We start from the raw sequence: 23,619 nt of genomic DNA on the forward strand, positions 1-23,619 counted from the left end.
TTAAATTTTAAAAATACGATAAGCGAGCCTGGCAACAGTGGCTCATGTCTATAATCCTAGCTACTGAGGAAGCTGAAACCTGAAGGATAACAGTTCAAAGCCAAGCCCATGCAGAAAAGTTTATGAGTTTGTCTCTAATTAGCCAGCAATATGCTGGACTGGAGGCATGGCTCAAGTGGTAGAGCATCCACCCTGAGCAAGCAAGCCAAATGCAATATGAAAACCTTGGTTCAAGTTCAAGTCACAGGAAAAAATAATTAAAAGAAAACATCTATGACACTATTTTTATCATTGGATACTGTAAGTATGGAATATTTATGTATGTAGAAAATGACCATTGTTTATATATACATATATGTACTTACATATGTATGTAATATGTACTTATATATGTATATCACATTGTATGTATGTGCATACACACAGTTTTCCATCAGTATCTTGTAGGAATCAGTTTCAAGACACCTTGTGGCTATCAAAATTTGCTGACACTCAAGTCCCTCATATAAAATGGTACACAGAAAAACATGTCTGTTTTTAGAGCAGGTACAGTTTTCTTCCTTTGAATCATTTTAATCAACAGTTGTTGAATCTTCAATTCTACAGCCTGTTAGTATGGAGAACAGACTATATATTTTATCAGCAAAGGACTAAATTACATTTCTCTTTCTTTCTCATCTTAGTTTTGGTAAATCTCTTTTCTACATCTGTGGACAAAACAATTCAAATCTACCTTTTCTCTCTGGGTATGGACTTTTTTGTGATGGCTGAAATGCAAAATTGGTAATTTGGTTGACTTCAGAAAATGGTGCTTTACAGAGTTGGCTTTCAGTTGTATTTGAATTCAATACAAGCTTAATCAACCACTAATATAAATTAAATGAAATTTAACATATTTTAATACAAATTTTCTTATTCCCATGTGGTTGTATTGTGTGGATATCTGATAACAAAACTTCAGCTAAAACATTAGAAGTCAGGCAATGGTGGATCATGTCTGAATCATAGCTACTTGGGAGGCTGAGATCTGAGGATCACAGTTGAAAGCTTTCATGGGCAGAAAAGTGTGTGAGACTTTTATCTCCAATTAACCAGCAAAAAAACCAGCAGTGGATCTGTGGCTCAAGGTAGAGCTTTGAGCAGAGAAGGCCAAGTTCAAGTCCCATATTGGGACAAGAAAAAAATCATCGCAAAGCCAGTATTTATTTCAGGAAATTAGTCTTTTTTTGCAATTAAATTATGATACTTTTAATTTTAGATATTAGTCAAAACCAGACAGGAGATTCTCAACCCTGATCCATTTTTCTTTGATTTCTGGCCCATCAGAGGTCACCCATGTGACTGAATGTTCTCAAAAATTAAAGAAAAAAGCCTTTTAAATGCTTCCAAATGACATAATTTAAAATGTTGTAGTTTGTAATTTGATTTCTGACTTTAGGTACAAGAAGGAATGCATCTTTTAATAACCGGTCCCAATGGCTGTGGGAAAAGTTCTCTCTTCCGAATTTTAAGCGGGCTCTGGCCGGTGTATGAAGGGACCCTCTACAAACCATCTCCTCAACATATGTTCTATATCCCACAAAGGTAGGTCATCTTTTAACATTAAAAAAAAAATCCTTCCATTTCTGAATTATCTTCATTTCTCATACTCTTCGATTGATAATCTCAAGGATCTTTTTCACTGAGAGAGCCATTAAGGAAATAAAAATACAGTGATCCCCAAATCTTTCGTTACTGATTTGATTATAATAGTTTCTGGCATAATATTATTACTTTTCATTCTCACATCTGATGATATGTAATGAATACCCAGTGACTACAGATGTTTGCCTGAATGAATAGCAAACTATTCCAAAGGATAGACTGCCTTAGATGTGAAATTCTAACAAAAAGTTCTGAGTACCTGGATATTTAGCATAACTCTCCATTAAGCTGTTGACATTCTTCCATGCTAAAGTTGTCCATTTATGTTTAAGAGTTTCTGATTATGCTTCATGAGTAACAATTTTAAGTATCTTAATTAAAATTGGTTTATAAATGAAAATGTTAGCATAGGGAAAAGGACATTACTTCTGAAATGTTCAGTTCAAAATGGTTTAGAAGTGCCACAACACAATGTAACAGAGTCTAGAATGTTTTGTTTTTGATGGATGAAATGGGACTTGAACAAGAGACATTCCTCCTGCCCCTCTCTCTGGCCCTATAATTTTTTCATGTTTTACTACTAAGGGTTAAATAGCCTTGAATGATAAAACCTAAAGGCCCTGAGTTTAAGTCCCAATACTGACACCCCCCCCCCACAGAGTTCAAGTTTCAGAAATTGTAATAAGTAGAATACTCTTAATTTTCTACTCATGTTGTAAGACATAGAATTACGAGGAAAACTGTTCTACTAAGAATATCTGTTCTCTTAGTGTAAATCATACTATCTTAGCCATTGTAGATTCTATATTAGTATGAAAGAAACTATTCTTTAATAGACCTTTGACCTGAATGACTTAAGACATTTCCAAGCAGTGAATACATTTGTGCAAGTGCATAAGTTCATGTTTTCCCGAAGGGAGACCTGTTAATTTGCAACAAACATAAATCACTTAGTTATGAAACTTATTGTTGCCCAAGCAAGAAGATCAAATGCAACCTAATAATAAGAGTAAGATGTCTATATTTTAAGGCTAATCTGTTTTTAAATAATTACTATATAGAGTTATTTTTATCTTGATTATATATTTCTTAGGATCATGAAAATTTACAATTTATGTATACATTTTTTAATAAGATCTCCTTTCAATGGCCTAAGTTTATCTAAATGCATGTGTAAACTGAGAGAGTCTAAATGTGGCTCATTCCTTATGAATTATTTAAAAGAAAGTTGCAATACAACTTATTTTGAAATATTTGTCAGGAAATAACCTCCAACTTTAGTCTTAGGCTATTCTCATTAATGAATATTATAATTGAATTTCCCATTACCTTATAACATTGGTACCTAGATTAATTTCTAGTTTGGTAGGGATAAAAAGAAAAATATCAATATACAAGTGAAGCAAATGTAAACTTCACAGGCAGCAAACAAATCTCTCAGTTCAGCCTTTATTTAAGTTTTATGAAATATTTCCTGGTAGGTAATGGGTAGCTCTTTGTGTACTGATTGAATGCAAAAGTACATGAGTAGTTATTTTCATGGAGAAAATAGAGTAGCTTTTATGACAGTAGACTTCTTTTTTATGTTGCTCTATTCTTTTTCTTTTCTTATTTATTGTCAAAGTGATGTACAGAGAGGTCACAGATTCATACGTTAGGCATTGGATACATTTCTTGTACTATGACAGTAGACTTCTAGTAATATCATGCAGTATCAAAAGGAAAATGTTCTTGTTATACATATTAAGCCACTAAACCTTGAACAATACTTAGTAAATATTTGCTGAGATAAAAACATATTTAAGCTACTTACTTTTTAACCAGCTCTACACACACACACACACACACACACACACACACACACACACGCACACTGCTATTGGCAGTTTATAAGTTGACTCACTTCAATTCCTGGGAAATTGTGCAAGCATGTCAATAATTTCCCAGTTGTAGTCTCTTGATACTTTAGCAATGTTAATAATGAGAACTGGAGAAAACAAAACTTGGGCCTTCAATCAAGAATACAGAGATGTGCTATATAAATTTAGTTTTGAGACAGTCTCCCCTCACCCTATCTTAATTAATGGTGGGATAGGAAAAGATAAACCCATCTCATCTAAAATGTCAGTGGGCACTACATCAATGGGATGACAGATGGTAAAATACTGAGTTTTGTTCAGATAGTATCTTGGAAAACTATTTTGACAATTGTCATCTTCTTGAGACTGCATGTCCTAAGCAGAGAAATTCCCCACCTGACAGTGGAGCCGGACTCCTTGCTCTAGCTGCCCTGACCACCAACTAAAGCCTTTCACCTGAATGCAGATCCCATTTTGCCAATTTTCTCTGTCTTCAAAGATGGAACTGGGAACCCCTGCTCTTGCTTCCATGCCCCCACTAATTGGGGGCTTGCTTCTTATCCCCCAGTGAGCTTTTGTAATCAGCTGCCAGCTGATTTTGTAATCAGTTAGCCTTCTGTGCATTTATTTACTTCACCTGCTAACAAAACAGAATGTGCTAACCATCACCAAATGAGGACAGGAAGTATCTGACAGGAGGAGGAGAAGGAATGACAGGAAGCATTTGTTATTTACAAAGTCCTGCCTGGTCTTGTACTACAGAGCAGTTCTTCCACTATCACAGCGATTCTACCACCATGTAATTCTCCCTTGGTTCTTCTGTGCTCATTACTCTTCCTTGGCAGAAATGTCTCAGGAGAGCATTGTAGTTACTTTATTACCTTTAAGTAGTTGTACCAAGGGGTTTCCATTCAACATGTCAATTTATGAGTACAATGAATCTTGGTAAGTGTCACCCCTTCAAGCATGCTCCTCCACCTCTCTGAATTCCACCCACCTCCTTGAGTTACCTGGTTCCACTTTCACATGTGTACATTGAATATTATGACTGTTCTCCCACCTTTCTTCGATTCATTTGTCTACTCCCCTTCCCCTTGACCTCTTCCCCTGACACCTCAAGTTCTAGCATCCTGGTATTTAGTCAGTCGGTCTTGGGGTTTGAACTCAGGGCCTGGGCCCTGTCCCTAAGCTTTTCTGCTTAAGGTTAGCACTCTACCACTTTGAGCCAAGGTTCCACTTTCAGTTTTCTTGTAGTTAATTGGAGATAGGTGTCTCACAGATTTCCCTACTCAGACTGGCTTTGAACCACGATCCTCAGATTTCAGCCCCCTGAGTAGTTAGGATTACGGGCGTGAGCCAACAGTGCCCGGCTCATTTTTTTTTTTTTTTATATTGTAGGTTACTTGTTCAAAGGAGTTACACCGCTGAAACTGCACTGTATATATCGCATATATCATACTTTAGTAAATATGTTAATGTACATATGCATATGACCCTGTACATATTTACATATATGTATATATTTATAAATTACCTTTGCCTTCCACATGTGAGAGAAAAAACAGGTACCCTTGGTTTTTCTGGTCCTGACTTACTTCACTTAAGATAATCTTTGCCAAATCCAAACATTTCCCTGCAAATGATGTAGCATCATTCTTCCTGATGGGTGAATAAAATGCCCTTGTGTATGTATACCACATTTTCTTGATCTACTCATTCATTCAAGAGAGAAACTTTAATCATTATCTTCTTACTACTAAAAGCTGTTTACCCAGATACTAAATGCAACAAAATCTGAAATAGATTAGATTCACATGTCTCAGAACTGTGGATGAAAGTGTGAGATGTATAAATTTCTGTCCATTCATGACACACATGGAATCTGAGAGGTAAAAGATTAGGAAAGCGAATGGGGATAGTATTATAATGATCAAATTAAATTAGTTAAATTGATCAGCTTTCATTTGTTTGTTGCATACAACTGAATCCAGGGCCTCGTGTGTTCTGAGCCCTTGTTCTAACTCAGCATCTACAGCTACATCCCTAGCAGTGACACATTTTCAAAAGGAAAGAGAACAGAAAAGACAGAAAGGAAGACATGGCTAGGAGACTGCTTTATATGTCAGGGAAGTTATTATCCCTCCATTTTAACTGATTGACTAATTGTACTAAAGCTCTGCTAGAAGATTCCATGGAAGTTGAATTATAACATGGTCCTTCTCATTGGATAGCTTACATCTTTTGTGGTCTCTGTGGTCATGAACTAAGTGCAGTGAAAGCCAGAAAGGAAGCCATGTGCCTGTAATCCTAGCTACTCGAGGCTGAGATCTAAGGATCACTGAAGCTGGCCTGGGAAGAAAAATTGGGGAGTTTCTTATCTCCAATTAACCAGCTCAAAACTAGAAGTTGAGGTGTGACTTAAAATGGTTGAGAGCCAGCCTTAACCAGAAAAAGCCAAATGAGAGTGTGAAGCCCTGAGTTCAAGAGCCCTGAGTTCAAGAGCCCTGAGTTCAATAGCTAGAAAGGCTCAAGGAAGGCAAAAAATGCTATCAATATTCAAAATGAGGAAATAGAAAATAGAACAGTATTGTCATTTGGCCTGGATAGTATTGCCTTCATTTTCCCAGTGCTCAGCAATATCACAGATAAACACAAGGTTTTTGTTGTTGTTGTTTGAACACTGCTACACAGTGCAGTCTCACACCACTTCCCCCTCAAAAACTCTACACTAAAAAATGTTTCTCCCTGCATTCATTTTAACAAATAAGTATCAGTACATACCAGAATACTTCATTCTTTAAATGGCCTCTCTTAATCTCCTAAATTAGGTATAAATACTGTTTAATAAAGAAGCATGAATCACATTTCAAAATTTAATGAAATAAAAGAAAACTTAAACTCTCTTTTGTTTGGTAAATGTGCTGGTCCTAGAGCTTGAACTCAGAGCTTGCACTCTCATTTGGTTTTTCTGCTCAAGGCTTCTGCTCTACCACGTTAACCACACCTCTGCTTCTCCTCAAGGTCCTTAAGTATTGCTGAAGAGTTTCTTTTGCTGAAGTTCTTTTGCTTACTTTTTAGGGTGTCTGAGTGCATCAAGTGTTTATTGTTTCCTCCTTTATAGCCTCCACCAAGCATCTTTCCTCTTTTAAGTGACACCATTTTATGTATGCCCATCAGGCTTGAGCTCTGCCAGGGTACTGATCCTAACTTATTCTGCTCAAGGCGTGCACTCTCCCACAGCTTCATTTGTGCCTTTTTTGCTGGTTCACTGGAGATAAGAATGTGGTGGACTATTCTGGCAGGTATCTGGCTTTGAACCTTGATCCTCAGATCTCAGCTTCCCAAGTAGCTAGGATTACAAGCATGAGTCATGGGACCCCAGATAAGTGACCCAATTTTATATGATAAATTTTACAGACTGTTAATGCTTCATGAAAAAAAACCATAATGAAACACAACAGTGGATTCTACACTCATTATTTATTTTCCTTTTGCCAATAGATTTCCTGAAACTACAGAAAAAAAAAAACCCAAACCAACATTTGCCAGCTCAATATTTATTTAGTATTTCATTTCCAGGGTCTTAAATTCAAGTGCCACACTGCATAATCTCCTAAACTAGATATAAATACTATTTAATAGACATGACTCACATTTCAAAATTTAATGAAACATAAAAAACTTAGCATTTTATTCTAAGTAAGAATAGCAACACTATGACTTAAAGTGTATAGTAAATTAAATATAGGTAACTTGGTTTCTGTCTACTTATGTATGAATAGTATGTATTTTGTTCTTCATAAGTCATGTTAACTAGTATTTTAAATGATTAAATTTATAACAATTATATAACAGTTCAGAGTTGGGGTTAAAGTTTATTTACCAAGTCTTCAGATATAGACTTTCTGTATTCAGTGCTTCTCATTTTCATATGAATAAAATCATCACAATAATATATTTTCCTGTGATGAAAAATAGCCTCATGTATTTGACCTTAAATATTTTCTCAGATGATTATATTCATATCCTTAGCACTGATTTGACTTTCTGAAAAGTAAAAACTACCAATCTTTATAGTTTGTATTTTCTTCAAAAAATTCTATATTCTTCAACTGTTTGGGTTTTTTTTTTTTTTGGGAGGTGGGAACAAGAAGTTAGAACATGAATTCTCAACTTTTAAAAGTACCTACATTTAATGATGGTTGTCTTTAATGAATTTCCATTTCTTCCCTCTAGTGCTATAGCCTATATCATTTTTAAATTAAGTAAACTAAAGTTGATTTCATCCTGAGAATGCTGTGACCACTTTAGGCTCATTTAATTTAAATGAAGCATTAAAATGAAAACATCTCTGACATTTTTTTTCACTTGTTAAACAGTTACTATGTAGCAATCACTATTGTACATATATTATGTAAGTTTTGGTTCTCTATGATGTAAGGTCAGTAGGTCCTAATTTTATAGATGAGAAACAGGTTGAAGTCATCTAGTAAACAGGAGCTAGCATCTGAATTTAGGTATGTCTAATGCCAAATCTACGGTGTTTGAGTTGTTGCTAGAGTTCTTTGAACAGTTAACATGCTTCATCCCTGCTTTTGTCACTCAGTACCATAGTTAAGGTGTTTTGGTGTGCTGAATCTGTAGGAATATCTGGCTATTGTTTGGAGGCAGAGGTCCTCAGTGAACAGAGGGTAGGGATGGGAGGGAGAAAGGTCATCTAAGCCAGTTTTAATATAAAATTTAGCATAGATACTAGGCTACTGTTTTTATGTTAGCATGCATGAAACTGTATTCTTATATGAAAGTTAAAACTCCTTAACTCCTTTAATTTAAACTATGTTCAATTATTTTCAAGCAAGATTATGTCCTCTGCCATCTAAAATTTTAAGTAATTTCTAAAAAATATTCCCTCAATTTCCTTCCTTCCTTCCTTCCTTCCTTCCTTCCTTCCTTCCTTCCTTCCTTCCTTCCTTTCTTCCTTCCTTCCTTTCTTTTTTTCTGGTGTTAGTACTAGGGCTTGAATTCAAGGCTTCATCCTCCCATTATGGCTTTTTCACTTGTTCAAGACTAGCTAGCATTTTACCTCTTGAACTACAAGTGGTAATTTAGTGGTTACTTCATCACATGGATTTAGCTGCCTGAGCTAGCTTGGAACAGATACTCCTATCTCAGCCTCCTGAGTAGCAAGGATTGTATGTGTGAGTCACTGGCACACAGCAGGGTCTCTGGCTTTTGAACCTTTTGATTCTTAATGAATCTTTGAATGCCAGAACACACAGTCTCTTTTGGAAAACAAGTGTGTATTTAAGAGTAAAGCTAGGCAAGCCATTGCCTGGTAGAATGTGGATTTGTGCTGCTAATAGGAAGAACATAAAAAATGGCTTCAGCCTAGCCTTCTCAAGAGCTTTACAACCAGTAGGTCACACTGAGTGGTTCTACTGCCCAAAGTCAACACCCCTGCACTGGGAGAGTAGGTGTTGGATTGCAACACTGCCCATGTCAAGCCACCATTGAACAAATCTTCATTTTCATTTTTTATTTATCCTGTAGTAGATCTACAAAGGGTTTCCACTCAACTTGTCAGTTTGTGAGCATAATGCATCTTGATCAATATCACCCTGCTCATCCTTCCCCTCCATCTCTCCCAACTCCACCCTGTTGCAACCCACCATGCTCCCTGATCTGCCCTAACAGAGTGACACAGTAATGGAGCTGAGGTTTGGGTGCCGGGAGCCTGTAGCCTTCCTCCAGCTTCAGATCCCAAGGTTCCATTAACCAAGGTTTCCATTGGTCTTGTGGCAAGGAAGTAAGGCACAAACTTACCGGGGACAATATTTTGTATATAAGTGGTAGGTGACCTTCTTATTCTTGGAAGGGGAGCTAAATAGTAAACAGCTTACAATTTGAATAAACCTGAATCTACCCTCAGGTTCCCACAGTTTAGGGTGGAGTTAGCCCACACCCAGGATACAAGTCTGAGTTCCCCTTAAGCCTGGACTGATTGACCTTTCTGGAGACTAACTCTCAGCTTTCCTGAGGGCTCTGGGAGGAGGCCTTCCATCCTCCCATTCCTTTCGGGGCTTCACAGCTTGCATTTTCAGGCTCTCACACCACCCATCCCCTCAAATTACCCGGTTCCATGTGTACCCTGAATGTTATGACAGTGTTTACTCACCCTTCCTCTCTCTATTTGTCTGTTTTTTCCTTGACCTCCCCACTCCCTGACAACCCATGTTCCAGATTCCTGGTATTCATTCTGTTAGTTTGTCAAAGGAGGCTCAGAGACACAAAGACTGCGTGTTTTCTCTCTTATGTGGAAGTTAGATTTAAGTGATAAATATATATGTAAGCATATGCAAGGTCAGGTGATATGAATATACACACAAACACATTAACTAGTTGACGCCTACTGCTTGCTTTTTAGCTATTAGATCCAGAGGTAAACTTGGTACAAATTCCTCTGGATAGTTGGTTGATTGAACTATAAATCTTATACTTATGGTACCTTGTATGCAGTAATTAGGATAGTTTAGCTTTTAATAAATCTATTTTGATATTAGAGAATCTATAAATATAATCATGATTTTCTAGTTGCCTGGAGAAATGATACTTTTCATATTTAAAGATACTTTTCATATTTAATTCTTCTATTTGCTAATTTATTTTTAAAAACCCGAAAAGATAATTTCTTTATGTAACAATTTCCCACATTTTATGAGTCTCAATTATTAGGGTAAAACAAGTGGAATTGTGAATTTTAGGTCAAAAATAGGGAAATTTATATAGTAATCTAGTGTTATCTAGTCAGTCTTTAAAGTTGATTCCTAATGGCTTGGCAATACATTGATGCTCCTACTAATGGAACTTAATTATCTGGAAATAAAACATGGCCCCTGCTCTTCAAAGGTTGTGCTCATCTCTGCTTGGGAAACTGAAAATTCTTTCTACAAAGACATAATTTAATAGTAAATATCTCTTTTCAGTTGGGTGTCTCTTTTATTTAAGAATAGTAGAGATGGCATTGTTAAGCATTTATGACTCAAATCTTGTTCTTGCGGTACATGAGAAAGTCTGATGACATGATTGGTCCCAACTTGTGCCTTTAATGAATTATTAATAGACATATTTTATAGCTTTTACATTGCTAGCTTTTTACTGCTACAGCAACACAGAAGTATTCAATGGTACATTATTCTTAAATTTAACACATACTTGCCTCTGAGCTAAAATTGCACGCACATCTTATCAGTATTATTCCCAATTAAATTTTATAATATAAAAGACTCACTTTTTTCTGTTTGTAAATCTTTCCAGTTCCATTTTTACCTGTAACATTTGTTTAATGTGGCCTCAGTATAGGGAGAATTTGTCACTATAGATGATCATTCCAGAGGCTGCAATCACAAAGACAAAGTTAATATTTTTATTGTCTTTTGACTTATTTTGGATATAAAATAACAAAAATATAAACAATAATATCCAAGATATAGAAACAAGAGATCTCTCTTCTATTTTTAAATTTATTTTTATATGTGGCTGATGGTCTGTATTCTTTTCTTTATGTATGGTTTATTCATGTGCATATCTTTGGGAGGGTGGGGAGAGAGCACAGATCTCAAGGGAACAAGGGTGAAAAAGTACAGCAGTGGAGCTCACTAGACACTGATGAAAGTGAACTACACAACGTGGTGGAAATGGGAAGAAGGGACTGGGAGAGAGTGAGGGAACAGATGACACTGTACAAAAGGAAATGTACTCATTTACCTGACTCAATGTAATAGAATACCTCAGTACATCACCTTTATGATAACAATAAGTGAATTTTTAAAAAAAAATGTGTAGAAAAAAAGAACTGGGGACTGGAAAATGTGGCTTAGTGATAGAATGCTTAAGCCCTAGGTTCAATTCTTCAGTATCACAAAAATAGAAAAAGCTGAAAGTGGCACTGTGGCTTACATGGTAGAGTGCTAGCCTTGAGCAAAAGAGGCTCAGGCAGAGTTCCCAGGCCCCGAGTTCAAGCCTCACGACTGGCAAAAGAAAAAGAAAAAAAGAACTGTCACGTATTAAATGATAACAGAAAAGTGTGCATGTAATGCAAAATGTAAAAATAGTCAGACATTTTTAATACTATAAAATGATATACTTGTGGGATATGAATTTATCTCAAATGTTTTTACTCTATTAGAGTTAATAGTTTTAACGTGAATGCACATGGAAGAATTCCAGATTCCACGGGACTGGGAATGTGGCTTAGTGGTAGACTGCTTACCTTGCATGCATGAAGCCCTGGGTTCAATTCCTTACTCAGTACCACATAAACAGAAAATGCCAGAAGTGGCGCTGTGGCTCAAGTGGTAGAATGCTAGCCTTGAGCAAAAGAAGCTCAGGGACAGTGCCCAGGCCCAGAGTTCAAGACCCAGGACTTACAAAAAAATTTTTTTTAATTTCTAAAAGAATTCCAGATTCCAAATAAACCTCATTATAGTCATTGTTTAATAATAATTAATTTGTGTAGTGATACTAATGGGTTTATTCAAATACCTTTTGTAAAGCAGTTAGGGGTAGTTCTGCATTTTGCTTCAAGTTAATTAAAACTACTTAATATTCATAGGCTGATTGTTCCTAATTATTAGTAAGCTCGTTGCCTTGTTGCTAGGACTGGATAGATTGCAGGGACCCCTTCTTCATTGGCCAGAGAAAATAAGTGAGTAACATTCTGACATGGTAACTGATCCACCTGAAATATTTAGAAGATAATCTGAGCAGGTATATAGAGCTAGAAAGGAAAGTTTAGTAAAGGGTATTTAACTACTCATCTATTATGTATAACTTTGGTAACATTAAAGGAACTTGAGCTCACTCAAAATGTTAAATTCCAGGCCTTTAAACTGGAAAGAGAGCCATATGCCAACTAATGGTATTAACATGGAATTCCTGGGCTTTCATTTCCTGTCATTTCAAAACGATTCAGTGTCATCCTTCATCTTTGTGTGTGTGTGTGTGTGTGTGTGTGTGTGTGTGTATTTTATTTATTTTAATAATAATTACTTATTTATTGTCAAAGTGATGTACAGAGGGGTTACAGTTTCATATGTAAGCCATGGGTACATTTCTTGTACTATTTGTTACCTCACTCCCCCCTCCCCCTTACCCTCTCCCACCATGAGTTGTTCAGTTAGTTTACACCAAATGGCTTTGCAAGTATTGCTTTTGGAGTCATTTGTCTTTTTATCCTTTGTCTCTCGATTTTGATATTCTCTTTCCCTTCCCTAGTTCTAATACCAGTATATACAGTATCCAGGGTACTCAGATGAGATTATAGTGATAGCACAGGGACAACCACAGGAAGGGGATACAAGAGGATCATCAACAAAAGTTTCACATGGCATGTTGAAAGTAATTGCAACAGTGATATAACACTCGTTTCCATGAAATGGAGTTCATTTCACTTAGCATCATCTTAAGTGTTCATAAGGGCATAGCTATTGGCTCTTGTGATCCTCTGTTGTGACTAGACTAAACCTGTACTAATTATTCCCTATGAGGGAAACCATAGAGTCCATGTTTCTTTTCATCCTTCATCTTGCAGTCTTTCCAGAGAGTTCCATGGTAACTAGCTTCATTATAATATTTTCAATCAACTATTAATAAATCCTAAGTATCTTTAGTTACTATGTAACTCATTAAGTAGACAGAATGTGTTATTTATGAACATTCCTCATGGTCCATAAAACAGTAATTCAGAGGAAATGGAACTTTAATAAAATGGCATTTGATGAGTCCTTAGTACATCTTATTATCAAATATTTTTATATAAGTAATCACCATACAAATCAGTTTTCAAGTGGGTACATTTCGTATTTTGTTGCATCATTTTGTTTAACAACAGATCAAGTAACCAGTCTCGTGGGCACATTTATAGTTCTTTTTTTTTAACTTAAGATGATTATGATTTATCATTTTCTTGAAATCCTGTCCTGACAGAATAAAAAGCAGTAGCTGAAAATTGTTTCCATTTTTTTTGTTGTTTGACTGCCTTAGTTCAAGAATATTTGAAACTTTACTATGAGTTTTTAAACAATGGGAAATTAATCATTGCTAAAATATAATTTAATTATTTGTTTAGAAAGACATGTAGAGAGAAATTATATAACTGCAAGATTTGGTAGAAAATTATATATAGTATGCATGTTTATATGTGTCAATAGTTGCACAAAACAGATGTTATGAAGTTGGTAGGAGATGTAGGTAAAACAATTTTTGTCCTTTTTCATATTTAGAAGTGGTTTACCAACTTATTTTTGTTTTAATTGTGATTTTTCCTCTCTTCCCATCCTTACTTGCAAAATGAAAGAAAAGCAGGTTTCTGCTAATGAGCTGAGTAGCCAACTAGTAGTTATTTTATGTTTTTGAGCTATGCTTTTTATTATGTAATTGATAAAATGGTGGTACATATTAACATTATATACATCTATACTGTCTGGGAGACCAGTTCTTGTTGTTGTTTTTTTTGCCAGTCCTGGGGTTTGAACTCAGGGCCAGAGCCCTGTCCCTGGCTTCGTTTTGGCCACAGCGCCACTTCTGGCTTTTTCTATATATGTGGTGCTGAGGAATCGAACCCAGGGCTTCATGTATACAAGGTGAGCACTCTTCCACTAGGCCACATTCCCTGCCGTACTGTCTGGGAATGTGTGTTACCGTTCTGTGGGAGAAATAAACTTACCCATGTCCACCTGCTTGTAAAAACTTAGTGTAACAGGTTAAATATCAAAACAAAAAATGAAATGCAAAATAATAATAATTTGTTTAGTCAAGAAATTTTATGAGAAAAATACCTATTTCTGTTCATCAAAGAAAATAGAATGAGTTCAAAAGACCTAAAGAAATTAGAAATGGTGTTAAATTCGTCCTTTAGCACAGGTCAAGTGTTTTGCTCCTCTGGATTCCTATAATAGAGAAAGCCTTGGCAACCCCATGGTGTTGATGGCTTGCGGCCCCAGAGGCTGCTCCATGAGCTAAACTCGACTCCATTTGCCAAAGGAAATGCTTTCTGCTGCACTTGTGTGTACCTGAAGTGATTACATGGGCATTTTACAAAATAGCATCTTCAGATTTTACAAGGCTACGTAGTAATGAATTGTTCGTCATATTGAGTGTAATAAATGATTTACAATGAAATATAAGCCAGCCCAGTTTCCTGACTAAATAGAAATTATTTTGCATTTGCTCAGTTTTTGCAAGATTTTTTTTTTTGTAGTGATAGGGATCAAATCCAGAGCTTGGTGCATGCTAAGCAGGTACTTTACTAATTGAGCCATACCTCCAGACATTGTTAAAGTTCGGTACTTTTAATGATAAGATGTCACTGTTTGCTGGGCCCAGCCTGGATTATATCACAATCCTTTAATATATGCTTCCTGCTATATCTAGGATGACAGGGTAAATTACAGCAGCTAAATAAAGTTTTCTGTTGGTAGTATGTTTTGTGAACTGTTTCGCTCAGGACTGTAATCCTCCAATCTGTTCTTTGTATAGCTAGGAGTACACAGAAACGAGCCCCATGTTGCCACAGAAGCTTTGCTCTTTTTAAAATTTTCACTTAAGCTTAGCAGAAATGAAGTTTTTGTTTCAGTGATGGTTATTTATTGTTTTGCTTGTGCCTGTTTTGTATTAAATGATCATATCCAATTACTGCATTACTTAGTAAAACCCACTGCTTCATCTTGTCCTCATAAAAATGGAAATAAAATCAGTCTACAAGTGAGTTATTTCTAGCTCAGAATTGGGGTCACAGTACTAAACAGTGAGATTAGGATTCTACCCAGAACCACTGCACCAAAGCCATCATCACAGCTGCTGTCTTCATATGCTTTCCCTAAAATGTGTGTAGAAAATGTGATTTAATCAAATAGGAGCCATTAGTCAACTTTTACAGTAGAATCCCTTGGAATGCTGGTGAAAAGGAAGGCTCCACAATTTGATCTACCCCTAGCATAAATTGTGAATGACTGAAATGCCCCTCTGTGAAGAATGATGAATTCCATGTGGTGCATTCATGCAGTACAGGCAGCAAAACATTGTTCACTCATAAAAGGAATGTCACGTGCTGCAACACAGATAGATCTGAAAACAATATGCTGATAGGAACAAGTCATTGAATAGGAGTATGCATATTTCAAATATTCTTAGTAAAGCTGGCTGCCAGTGGCTCACACCACTGCTAGCTACTCAGGAGGCTGAGATCTGAGGAATGCAGTTCAAAGCCAATCTGGGCAGAAAAGTCTGTGAGACTATCTTCAATAAACTACTCAGAAAAAGCCAGAAGTCGTGCTGCGACTCAAGTGGTAGAGTGCTAGCCTTGAGCACAGAGGCTTAGGGACAGTGCCCAAGCCCTGAGCTCAAGCCCCAGGACTGTCAAAAAATAAAGGAATAAATAAATAAAAATAAAAATTCTCAATAAATCCACAGACACAGAAAGAAACACTGGTGTTTTCTTAGGGCTGTGAGATGGCAGGGGGAAATAGGCAATGTCTGATTCATGTCTACATATGGGTGCAAGATTATTTGACAGGGTGTTCAGGAATTAGCAATCGTGGTCACATGGGCTCAAATGGAGCCACACACTTTTATGATACATGCATCAGGTGTCAATTCAAACAAATTATACAATCAGGAATTCATTGTATTTGTAAAGATTTCATTTTCGGTCACACACACACACACACACACACACACACACACACGTATAGTTGAATATAAGTATCATGAATAGAAAATAATAGGCAATTTTTTTGCCAGGCCTGGGGCTTGAACTCTGGGCCTGGGCACTGTCCCTGAGCGCTTCTTTTGCTCAAGGCTAGCACTCTACCACTTGAGCCACAGCATCACTTCCGGCTTTTTCTGTTTATGTGGCACTGAGGAATCAAACTCAGGGCTTCATGCATGCTAGGCACATGCTAAGCCACATTCCCAACCAATAGCTAAATATTTTATAAAATAATTTTGAGTTATGATACTGTAACCTCTCTGTACATCAGTTTGATAATAAAAATTTGAGGGAAAAAAATAATTTTGAGTCTACTGTAGGAAAATAGTCATATATTTGATCAACAGAGCACATTTTGTACTTGAAAATCTCTGTCCTTCCCTCTCTCCAAACACAGACACAGACATATGCAACTCATTTATTGTTTTGTTTTTATGCAAGTCCTTAGGCTTGAACTCAAAGCCTGGCCTCTGTCTCTGAGCTTTCATGCTCAAGGCTAACACTCTACCACTGGAGCCACAGCTCCACTTCTGGCGTTTTTGGTGGTTAACTGGAGATAAGAGTCTCATGGGCTTTCCTGCCCAGGCTGGCTTTGAATCATGATCCTCAGGTCTCAGCCTCCAGGGGAATTATAGACAAGCATGAGCCACCAGCACCCAACCATTTGCTATCTTTGAAACAAGTTACAGTAATCAAAAACCACTCCTATTTTAGAGCATGTTTTCTAATATCAATCTTCTATGAGATAAACATCACATAATGATCAAATTCAGGAACATTAAAGTTGATGGAAAATAAATATTTAAAGTCCAGTCTATATTCAGAGTTTTCTAGTAACATGATACTATATTTTATTGAGACTTGTTTTTCTGAAACCTCTTTTCACTTAACTGCCATTCCTCTTCAATTTTCTTTGCATCCCAAAGTGTTCCAAAGCATTTCTTTGTGGTTTTTTTTTTTTAATTTACTGCACTGATATTTTTGGAGCAGGCAGGATACTTGATGTTTTAAATTGGGCCCTCGATTTGGGTTTATCTGATAGTTTTTTCATGCTATGATTTAACTATGCTTTTTTATTTTTGTAAGAACACCACCTAGGCTCATTTCCAAAGATGCCTGTAACAAATTACCCAAAATTTGGTGGTTTGAAATAACAAAAACTTATTTTCTCACTTTGGAGGCCACAAGTCAACGTCTTGTCTCCTCCCTGGGGACTCTAGGGGCCCGCTCTTCTGGGCCCCTCCTACTTTTAGTAGTGTCTGGAGACTGGGCTCATAGCAGTGCAGTTCTCATCTCTACTTCCTTCTTCTCAGGCCTTCTTCTCTTCTTAGTGTTTCTCTTTTGTAAGGGTATATATTAGATTTGGAATTCATTAGATGATCCTGTCATAAGCTCCTTAACTTATATCTGCAAAGATTGTTTCTAAAGAAGGTCACATCCAAGACTATATCTTTTTGTCTACACAGAATAACCAATATTGTATTATGTATACCATCCCCCATTCTCAGAAGTCACACACGTGCTTCACTTATGGTGGAAGTAGAGAAAGCATCAATTGCTACTAGTACTCTAAATCAAATATTAATCCTTCCCTTTCAGTTACATGTTTGTATCTTCTTTCTCCCTCTGTAAGAATCCTAGCTCATAACTCTACAAAAGTATTACTTACTTGACTGATCCTATCATATACATAAAATGGCGTCAGAATTGATACATCAAAATCATCACCAAAAATAAACTTGCAGGCTGGGAATGTGGCTTAGTGGTAGAGTGCTTACCTACCATGCATGTAGCCCTGGGTTCTATTCCTCAGTACCACATACACAGAAAAAGCCAGAAGTGGGCTCTGTGGCTCAAGTGGTAGAGTGCTAGCCTTGAGCAAAAAAGAAGCCAGGGACAGTGTTTAGGCCCTGAGCCCAAGCCCTAGGACTGGCAAAACACACACACACACACACACACACACACACACACACACACACACACACACACACACACACACACTAAACTTGCTAGCTGGGCACCAGTGGCTCACACTTGTTATCCTGGCTACTCAGTGTAAGGTCCATCCCTGGAAGGCTCCATGTAGAGGCCCCCACCTCATTAAGTCTCTACCCAGTTACCTGGGTAACCAGCAGACCTGGAGGCAGTTACCTTCCCTTTCCCTGCGGTCACATCCTAATCCACCTGGCCACACCCCTTGCCCCTGCCCTAGATAAAGCAGGGCTGGGTGGGGGTCGCTCTCTTCTCTATCTCTCTCCCTTCTCTCCGGCCATGGATCATCTCGACCACAGGCCAGCAGTTCGGTAGTAAACTTTCTCTTTTCTCTCTTCCTTTTTCTCCCTCATCTGCCTGCTTACTTGCTTCCTTTAAAACTCCAAGTTGTACCATCCTGGTAATGTGCCTTGCTCAGAAAGCTGCCTCTTTTCACAGACCTCCGAAACTGAGGCTTGTCCACCAATGTGCTTTGTCAGCAAAGATATCTAAAAGTTATTTTCTCTAGCATTGACCACGTGGTGGATATTGGGTTTATCAGGCACCAGCTCATTATGCCTTGCTACCTGTTCTCTGTTAGTGTGTTTGTGTCCTCCTGCCACCCTCCTCAACACGGCACCATATATGTTAGGTTTTTAAAGTAGGTAGCTGGTAAAGGAGAACACCATGCGGTATTCAGGCAAGAGAGAAAGTTTATTACCGAACTGCTGGCCTATGGCTGAGATGATCCATGACCAGAGGGAAGGGAGAGAGGGGAGAGAAGAGAGCGACCCCCACCCAGCCCTGCTTTATCTAGGGCAGGGGCAAGGGGTGTGGCCAGGTGGATTAAGATGTGACCTCAGGGAAAGGGAAGGTAACTGCCTCCAGGTCTGCTGGTTACCCAGGTAACTGGGTGGAGACTTAATGGGGTGGGGGCATCTACATGGAGCCTTCCTGGGATGGACCTTACACTCGGGAGGCTGAGATCTGAGGACTGAAGGTCAAAGCTAACCCAGGCAGGAAAATCCCTGAGACTCTTATCTCCAGTTAGCTATCTAAAACCTGGAAGTGGAGCTGTGATTCAACTGGTAGATTGCTAGCTTTGAGCACAAAAACTAAAGGGCAGTGCCCAGACCCTGAATTCACGCCCCAGGACTGACACAAAAATAATAAACAAATTTCCAAAGCAGGGTGCCACAATTCTCACCTGTATCCCAGTTACTTGGGAACTAGAGGTCAGGATGGTCACCATTTGTTTGAGGCCAACAAAGGCAAAAATGTTATTGAGCCCTCATCTTAAGTAATAAGCAGTTTTTCGTCGTGCATATATATATAATCCCAAACATGCAGAGGCATAGGTAGAAGTACATGTATGTAGGCAAGAGTAGGGGGAAACAGTGAGACCTTATCTAAAAAAATATAGTAAGAAGACCTGGGGCATGTCTCAGGGCCTAGCAAGCATGAGAAACTGAGTCTAACAGGGCTGGGAAGATGGCCTGGTGGTAAAGTGCTCACCTCGTGTACATGAAGCCCTGGGTTCGATTCCTCAGCACCACATATATAGAAAAAGCCAGAAGTGGCGCTGTGGCTCAAGTGGTAGAGTACTAGCCTTGAGCATAAAGAAGCCAGGGACAGTGCTCAGGCCCTGAGTCCAAGGCCCAGGACTGGCAAAAAACAAAACTGAGTCTGACTTAAGTTATAAAGCTAAAATGAAAAGTTAACCTGGTACTGGTGGCTCACACCTGCAATGCTAGCTACTCAGGATGCTAACATCTGAGGATCATGATTCGAAGCTAGCCCAGCAGGAACATCTGTGAGACTATTTTTTTCTTTCTTCTTTTTTTTTTTTGCCAGTCCTGGGCTTGCACTCAGGGCCTGCGCACTGTCCCTGGCTTCTTTTTCCTCAAGGCTAGCACTCTGCCACTTGAGCCACAGCACCTCTTTTGGCCATTTTCTATATATGTGGTGCTGGGGATTCGAACCCAGGGCTTCATGTATACGAGGCAAGCACTCTTGCCACTAGGCCATATTCCCAGCCCTGTGAGACTCTTATCTCCAATTAACCACCAAAAATTAGTGGTACTGTGGCTCAAAGTGGTAGAGCACTAGATTTGAGCAAAAAAGCTCGGCACAAGTATATAGAAGCCAGGCACTGGTGGCTCATACCTCTACTTCCTCAGGAGACTGAGATCTGAGGATCAAGGTTCAAAACCAGCCTAGACAAATAAATCTGAGACCCTCTTATCTCCAATTAACCAGCAAGAAAACAGAAGTGAAGCTGTAACTCAAGTGACAGAACACCAGCCTTAAGTGGAAAAAGCTAAAGGACAGGTGCCACAGGCCCTGAGTTTAAACCCCCAGTACTAGTACCAAATAAATAAGTATATAGAAAAGGTGTTTAGATAGGCCATTCCATCTTCTGTCCATACTGTTTTGTTCCTTCTGCCTCTTCCAGTTTGAACCAGTTTCTGGCTTACTCTTGCTGTTTCCTTTTATAGATAGAACCAGCTATGTGTATGTTTTGCCTGCTTTCCCACCTGTCCATAGAAGCTGACACACTATCTGTGGGTCTCAGCTGTGGAACAGCTGGCAGCATCGGGAGATACTTCCTTTGGTCACCACTGGAGGGTGCCTCTGGCATGTAGTAAAGACAGGTGGCCTGTGTGCTCTGTGTTCTTCCATCCTACCCATGCAATGTGAATACCACAGCATCCTGTTCAGAGCTGAGCCACGGGTGCGCCATCATGAATAATGCTGTAATGCATAATCATATGTACTTTTTCTTTGGGGCATTTTGAGAAGTCTGTCTTCAGAGTAAATGGCAGGCGACAGAAGCAAATTCTGTACCGTTTGCCAGATCTTCTCCAAGGGGCTTGTACCATTTTGCACGAGGCCCACCCTCTCCCCCAACAGGCTGCTCATGGAGAGTTCTCAAACTGCTGAAATTTTGCTGGCTAACTCAGTTTTCATTTTAATTCAATTTTCCTAATGAAGAATAGCATTTTCCTTCATTTTGTTTGCATGCTGTGTCAGTCCCCCAAGTTTCAAAATGCTTAAACCCTAATCATTAAGATGAAGTATAGAAACAATACAAAATACAAAAAAATATGTATTTCTCTACTGAAACTGTCACAATGACTTGGAGGTGCTTTTCTTGTGTCTAAGACTCAATAAGGTTTTATATAAACATGCAAAGACATTAATCAGCTGGGCCTGAAAGCAATGCACTCAACACCAGGTATCAAATGTAACCCTAGATAAGGAGTGGTAAAAGGCTGCTCATTTAGTTTCAGATGGCTAGGATGTCACCCCCATACACTATGAGTGACTCTGACTGGGCTGCTGTGTGCTTGCTGTGTTACAGGCCTTATATGTCTCTTGGAAGTCTCCGGGACCAAGTCATATATCCAGACTCAGTAGATGACATGCATGGTAAAGGCTACACCGACCAGGACCTGGAGTGCATCCTGCAGAACGTGCACCTCTACCACATTGTTCAGAGAGAAGGAGGTAGGGAGGCCCAGCATTCCTCTTCAAATACTTCCTCACTTCAGTTAAAAAATAGGCTTCATTATATGCATTGCATTCGTTGTTTCCTTTGAGTATGTCTGATTGTTACAATGTAAGTACCTAAGTGTAAAGACAGTGGTCTGTTGCTTCTCCCTTTTATGTATGTATGCATGCATGTATGTATGTATGTATGTTCTGTGCCAGTGCTGGGGCTTGAACTCAGGGCCTAGGTGCTATCCCTTAGCTTTTGTGGTCAAGGCTGTCACTCTACTACTTGAACCATACCTCCACTTTGGTTGCTAATTGGAGATAAGAGTCTTACAAACTTTCCTGCCAGGGCTAGCTTAAACTTTGATCCTCAGATCTCAGTCTCCTAAGTTGCTAGGATTACAGATTTGAGCCACCAGAGCCAGCCTGCTTTTCCATTACTGTTAATTCCTATTCTCTCAGTATTACACTGAATGTCTCATATTGATCTTTTCCATGTTACTATAGCTAGCATTTAGAAACTTTCTTTCTTCATGTTCAAATGGACAGGTGTCCCTAAGGCCATTGCGATTCTTCATGTGTTTGCGCACATGTGTGTGCATGCTAACACTGGGGTTTGAACTCAGAGCATCTTGTTCTCTTGGCTTTTTCCCTCAAGCCTGAGGCTCCATTAGGAGCCACACCTCCATATCCACCACAGCCAGGCTCTAGATCCATGTAAAATGTGGCATGGAAATGTTTGACAGCAAGCATACTCAGCTACATTAACTTGAATAATTAGAGAAGTCATGAGACCTCTTTGTGCTCAGTTCCAGACTTACCATACAGTTTCACTCTGTCTGGCAACAGGTAAGAGAATTAGATCATCCATGAACACTTCTACATTGTTGTTTTTTTTTTTTTAAATTCAGGAAAAACATGTTTAAAGGACAAGGAATAATATTTACTGCAATAATAATTGACCCTAAAAAAAGAATTATCTGTTTGTTAAAACTACTTACAGATAATAAAATATTAAGCTTTAAAAAATATGACAATTATTTTCTAATAGTTATATGCTCAAAATAACTCATAGAATTTGATAGCCTAGAAAAATTACTATTAAGCCAGAATTTCATGTTTAATTATGTGTTGATTTTATGCTGTTTCACAACCCAATTACATTAGTAAAGGAATCAATCTCATGCAGAGATTGAGAATCCATGCTCTGAACTTAGAGGATTCTAGAATCAAATTCTAGTTGGCCCTTCTCTTATGTCTTCAGCTATAAAATGAGGAGAAATAACTTTTTGTGAAGATTAAATATTAATATGTTATGTGAGATGAATAATACACAAAATAGCGATTAGTGACACTAATACTTGTCATGTTAATACTGTGAGTATTTTATCTTTGTATGGTAGTATGTCATGTAGAAATTTCACATATGGTATTCCATATGATTCATATATTAATCAGTTGAAGCAACTAAGAGAAAGACTTTATTTTTGTAGTGCTTATAATTCCTACCGTCTGAAAAAAGCAGATTATCTTTTGGCTTAATATAATCAACTCCTTGCCAAATTATGGATACAATGGCAGAAGAAATTCTATTGCTTATTTTGGGTATATAATTTTCAGTAAGTTTGACTTACTGTGATGCAAAAAGAAAACAAGAAATATTCTTTTTTTACAAGATCATATATAAGTCCGACTATTTTTAAGAGTGTTCCAAGACTAAACTATAAATACTACCATGCCTTGGGCATATAATAAGTTTTGTGTGATTTTTTTCCTATAAAAGATATAAATAAGAAAAATGTTCCGGGCTGGGGATATGGCCTAGTGGCAAGAGTGCTCGCCTCGTATACATGAAGCCCTGGGTTCAATTCCCCAGCACCA

General features: G+C 38.0%; 1 protein-coding gene across 2 annotated transcripts in view; it reads left to right on the top strand.

The window, feature by feature from the left end:
* Positions 1–23,619, top strand: part of Abcd2 (ATP binding cassette subfamily D member 2) — a 69,329-nt gene that overhangs the window by 23,298 nt on the left and 22,412 nt on the right. For both annotated transcript variants that reach the window (XM_048366470.1, XM_048366460.1), the window contains 2 exons: positions 1,439–1,584; positions 21,605–21,750. In XM_048366470.1, coding sequence (XP_048222427.1) covers positions 1,439–1,584; positions 21,605–21,750 — 292 coding nt within the window. The remainder of the gene's footprint in view (positions 1–1,438; positions 1,585–21,604; positions 21,751–23,619) is intronic.

The sequence above is a fragment of the Perognathus longimembris genome, chromosome 1, assembly GCF_023159225.1.
Source record: "Perognathus longimembris pacificus isolate PPM17 chromosome 1, ASM2315922v1, whole genome shotgun sequence".
NCBI classification, from domain to species: domain Eukaryota; kingdom Metazoa; phylum Chordata; class Mammalia; order Rodentia; family Heteromyidae; genus Perognathus; species Perognathus longimembris.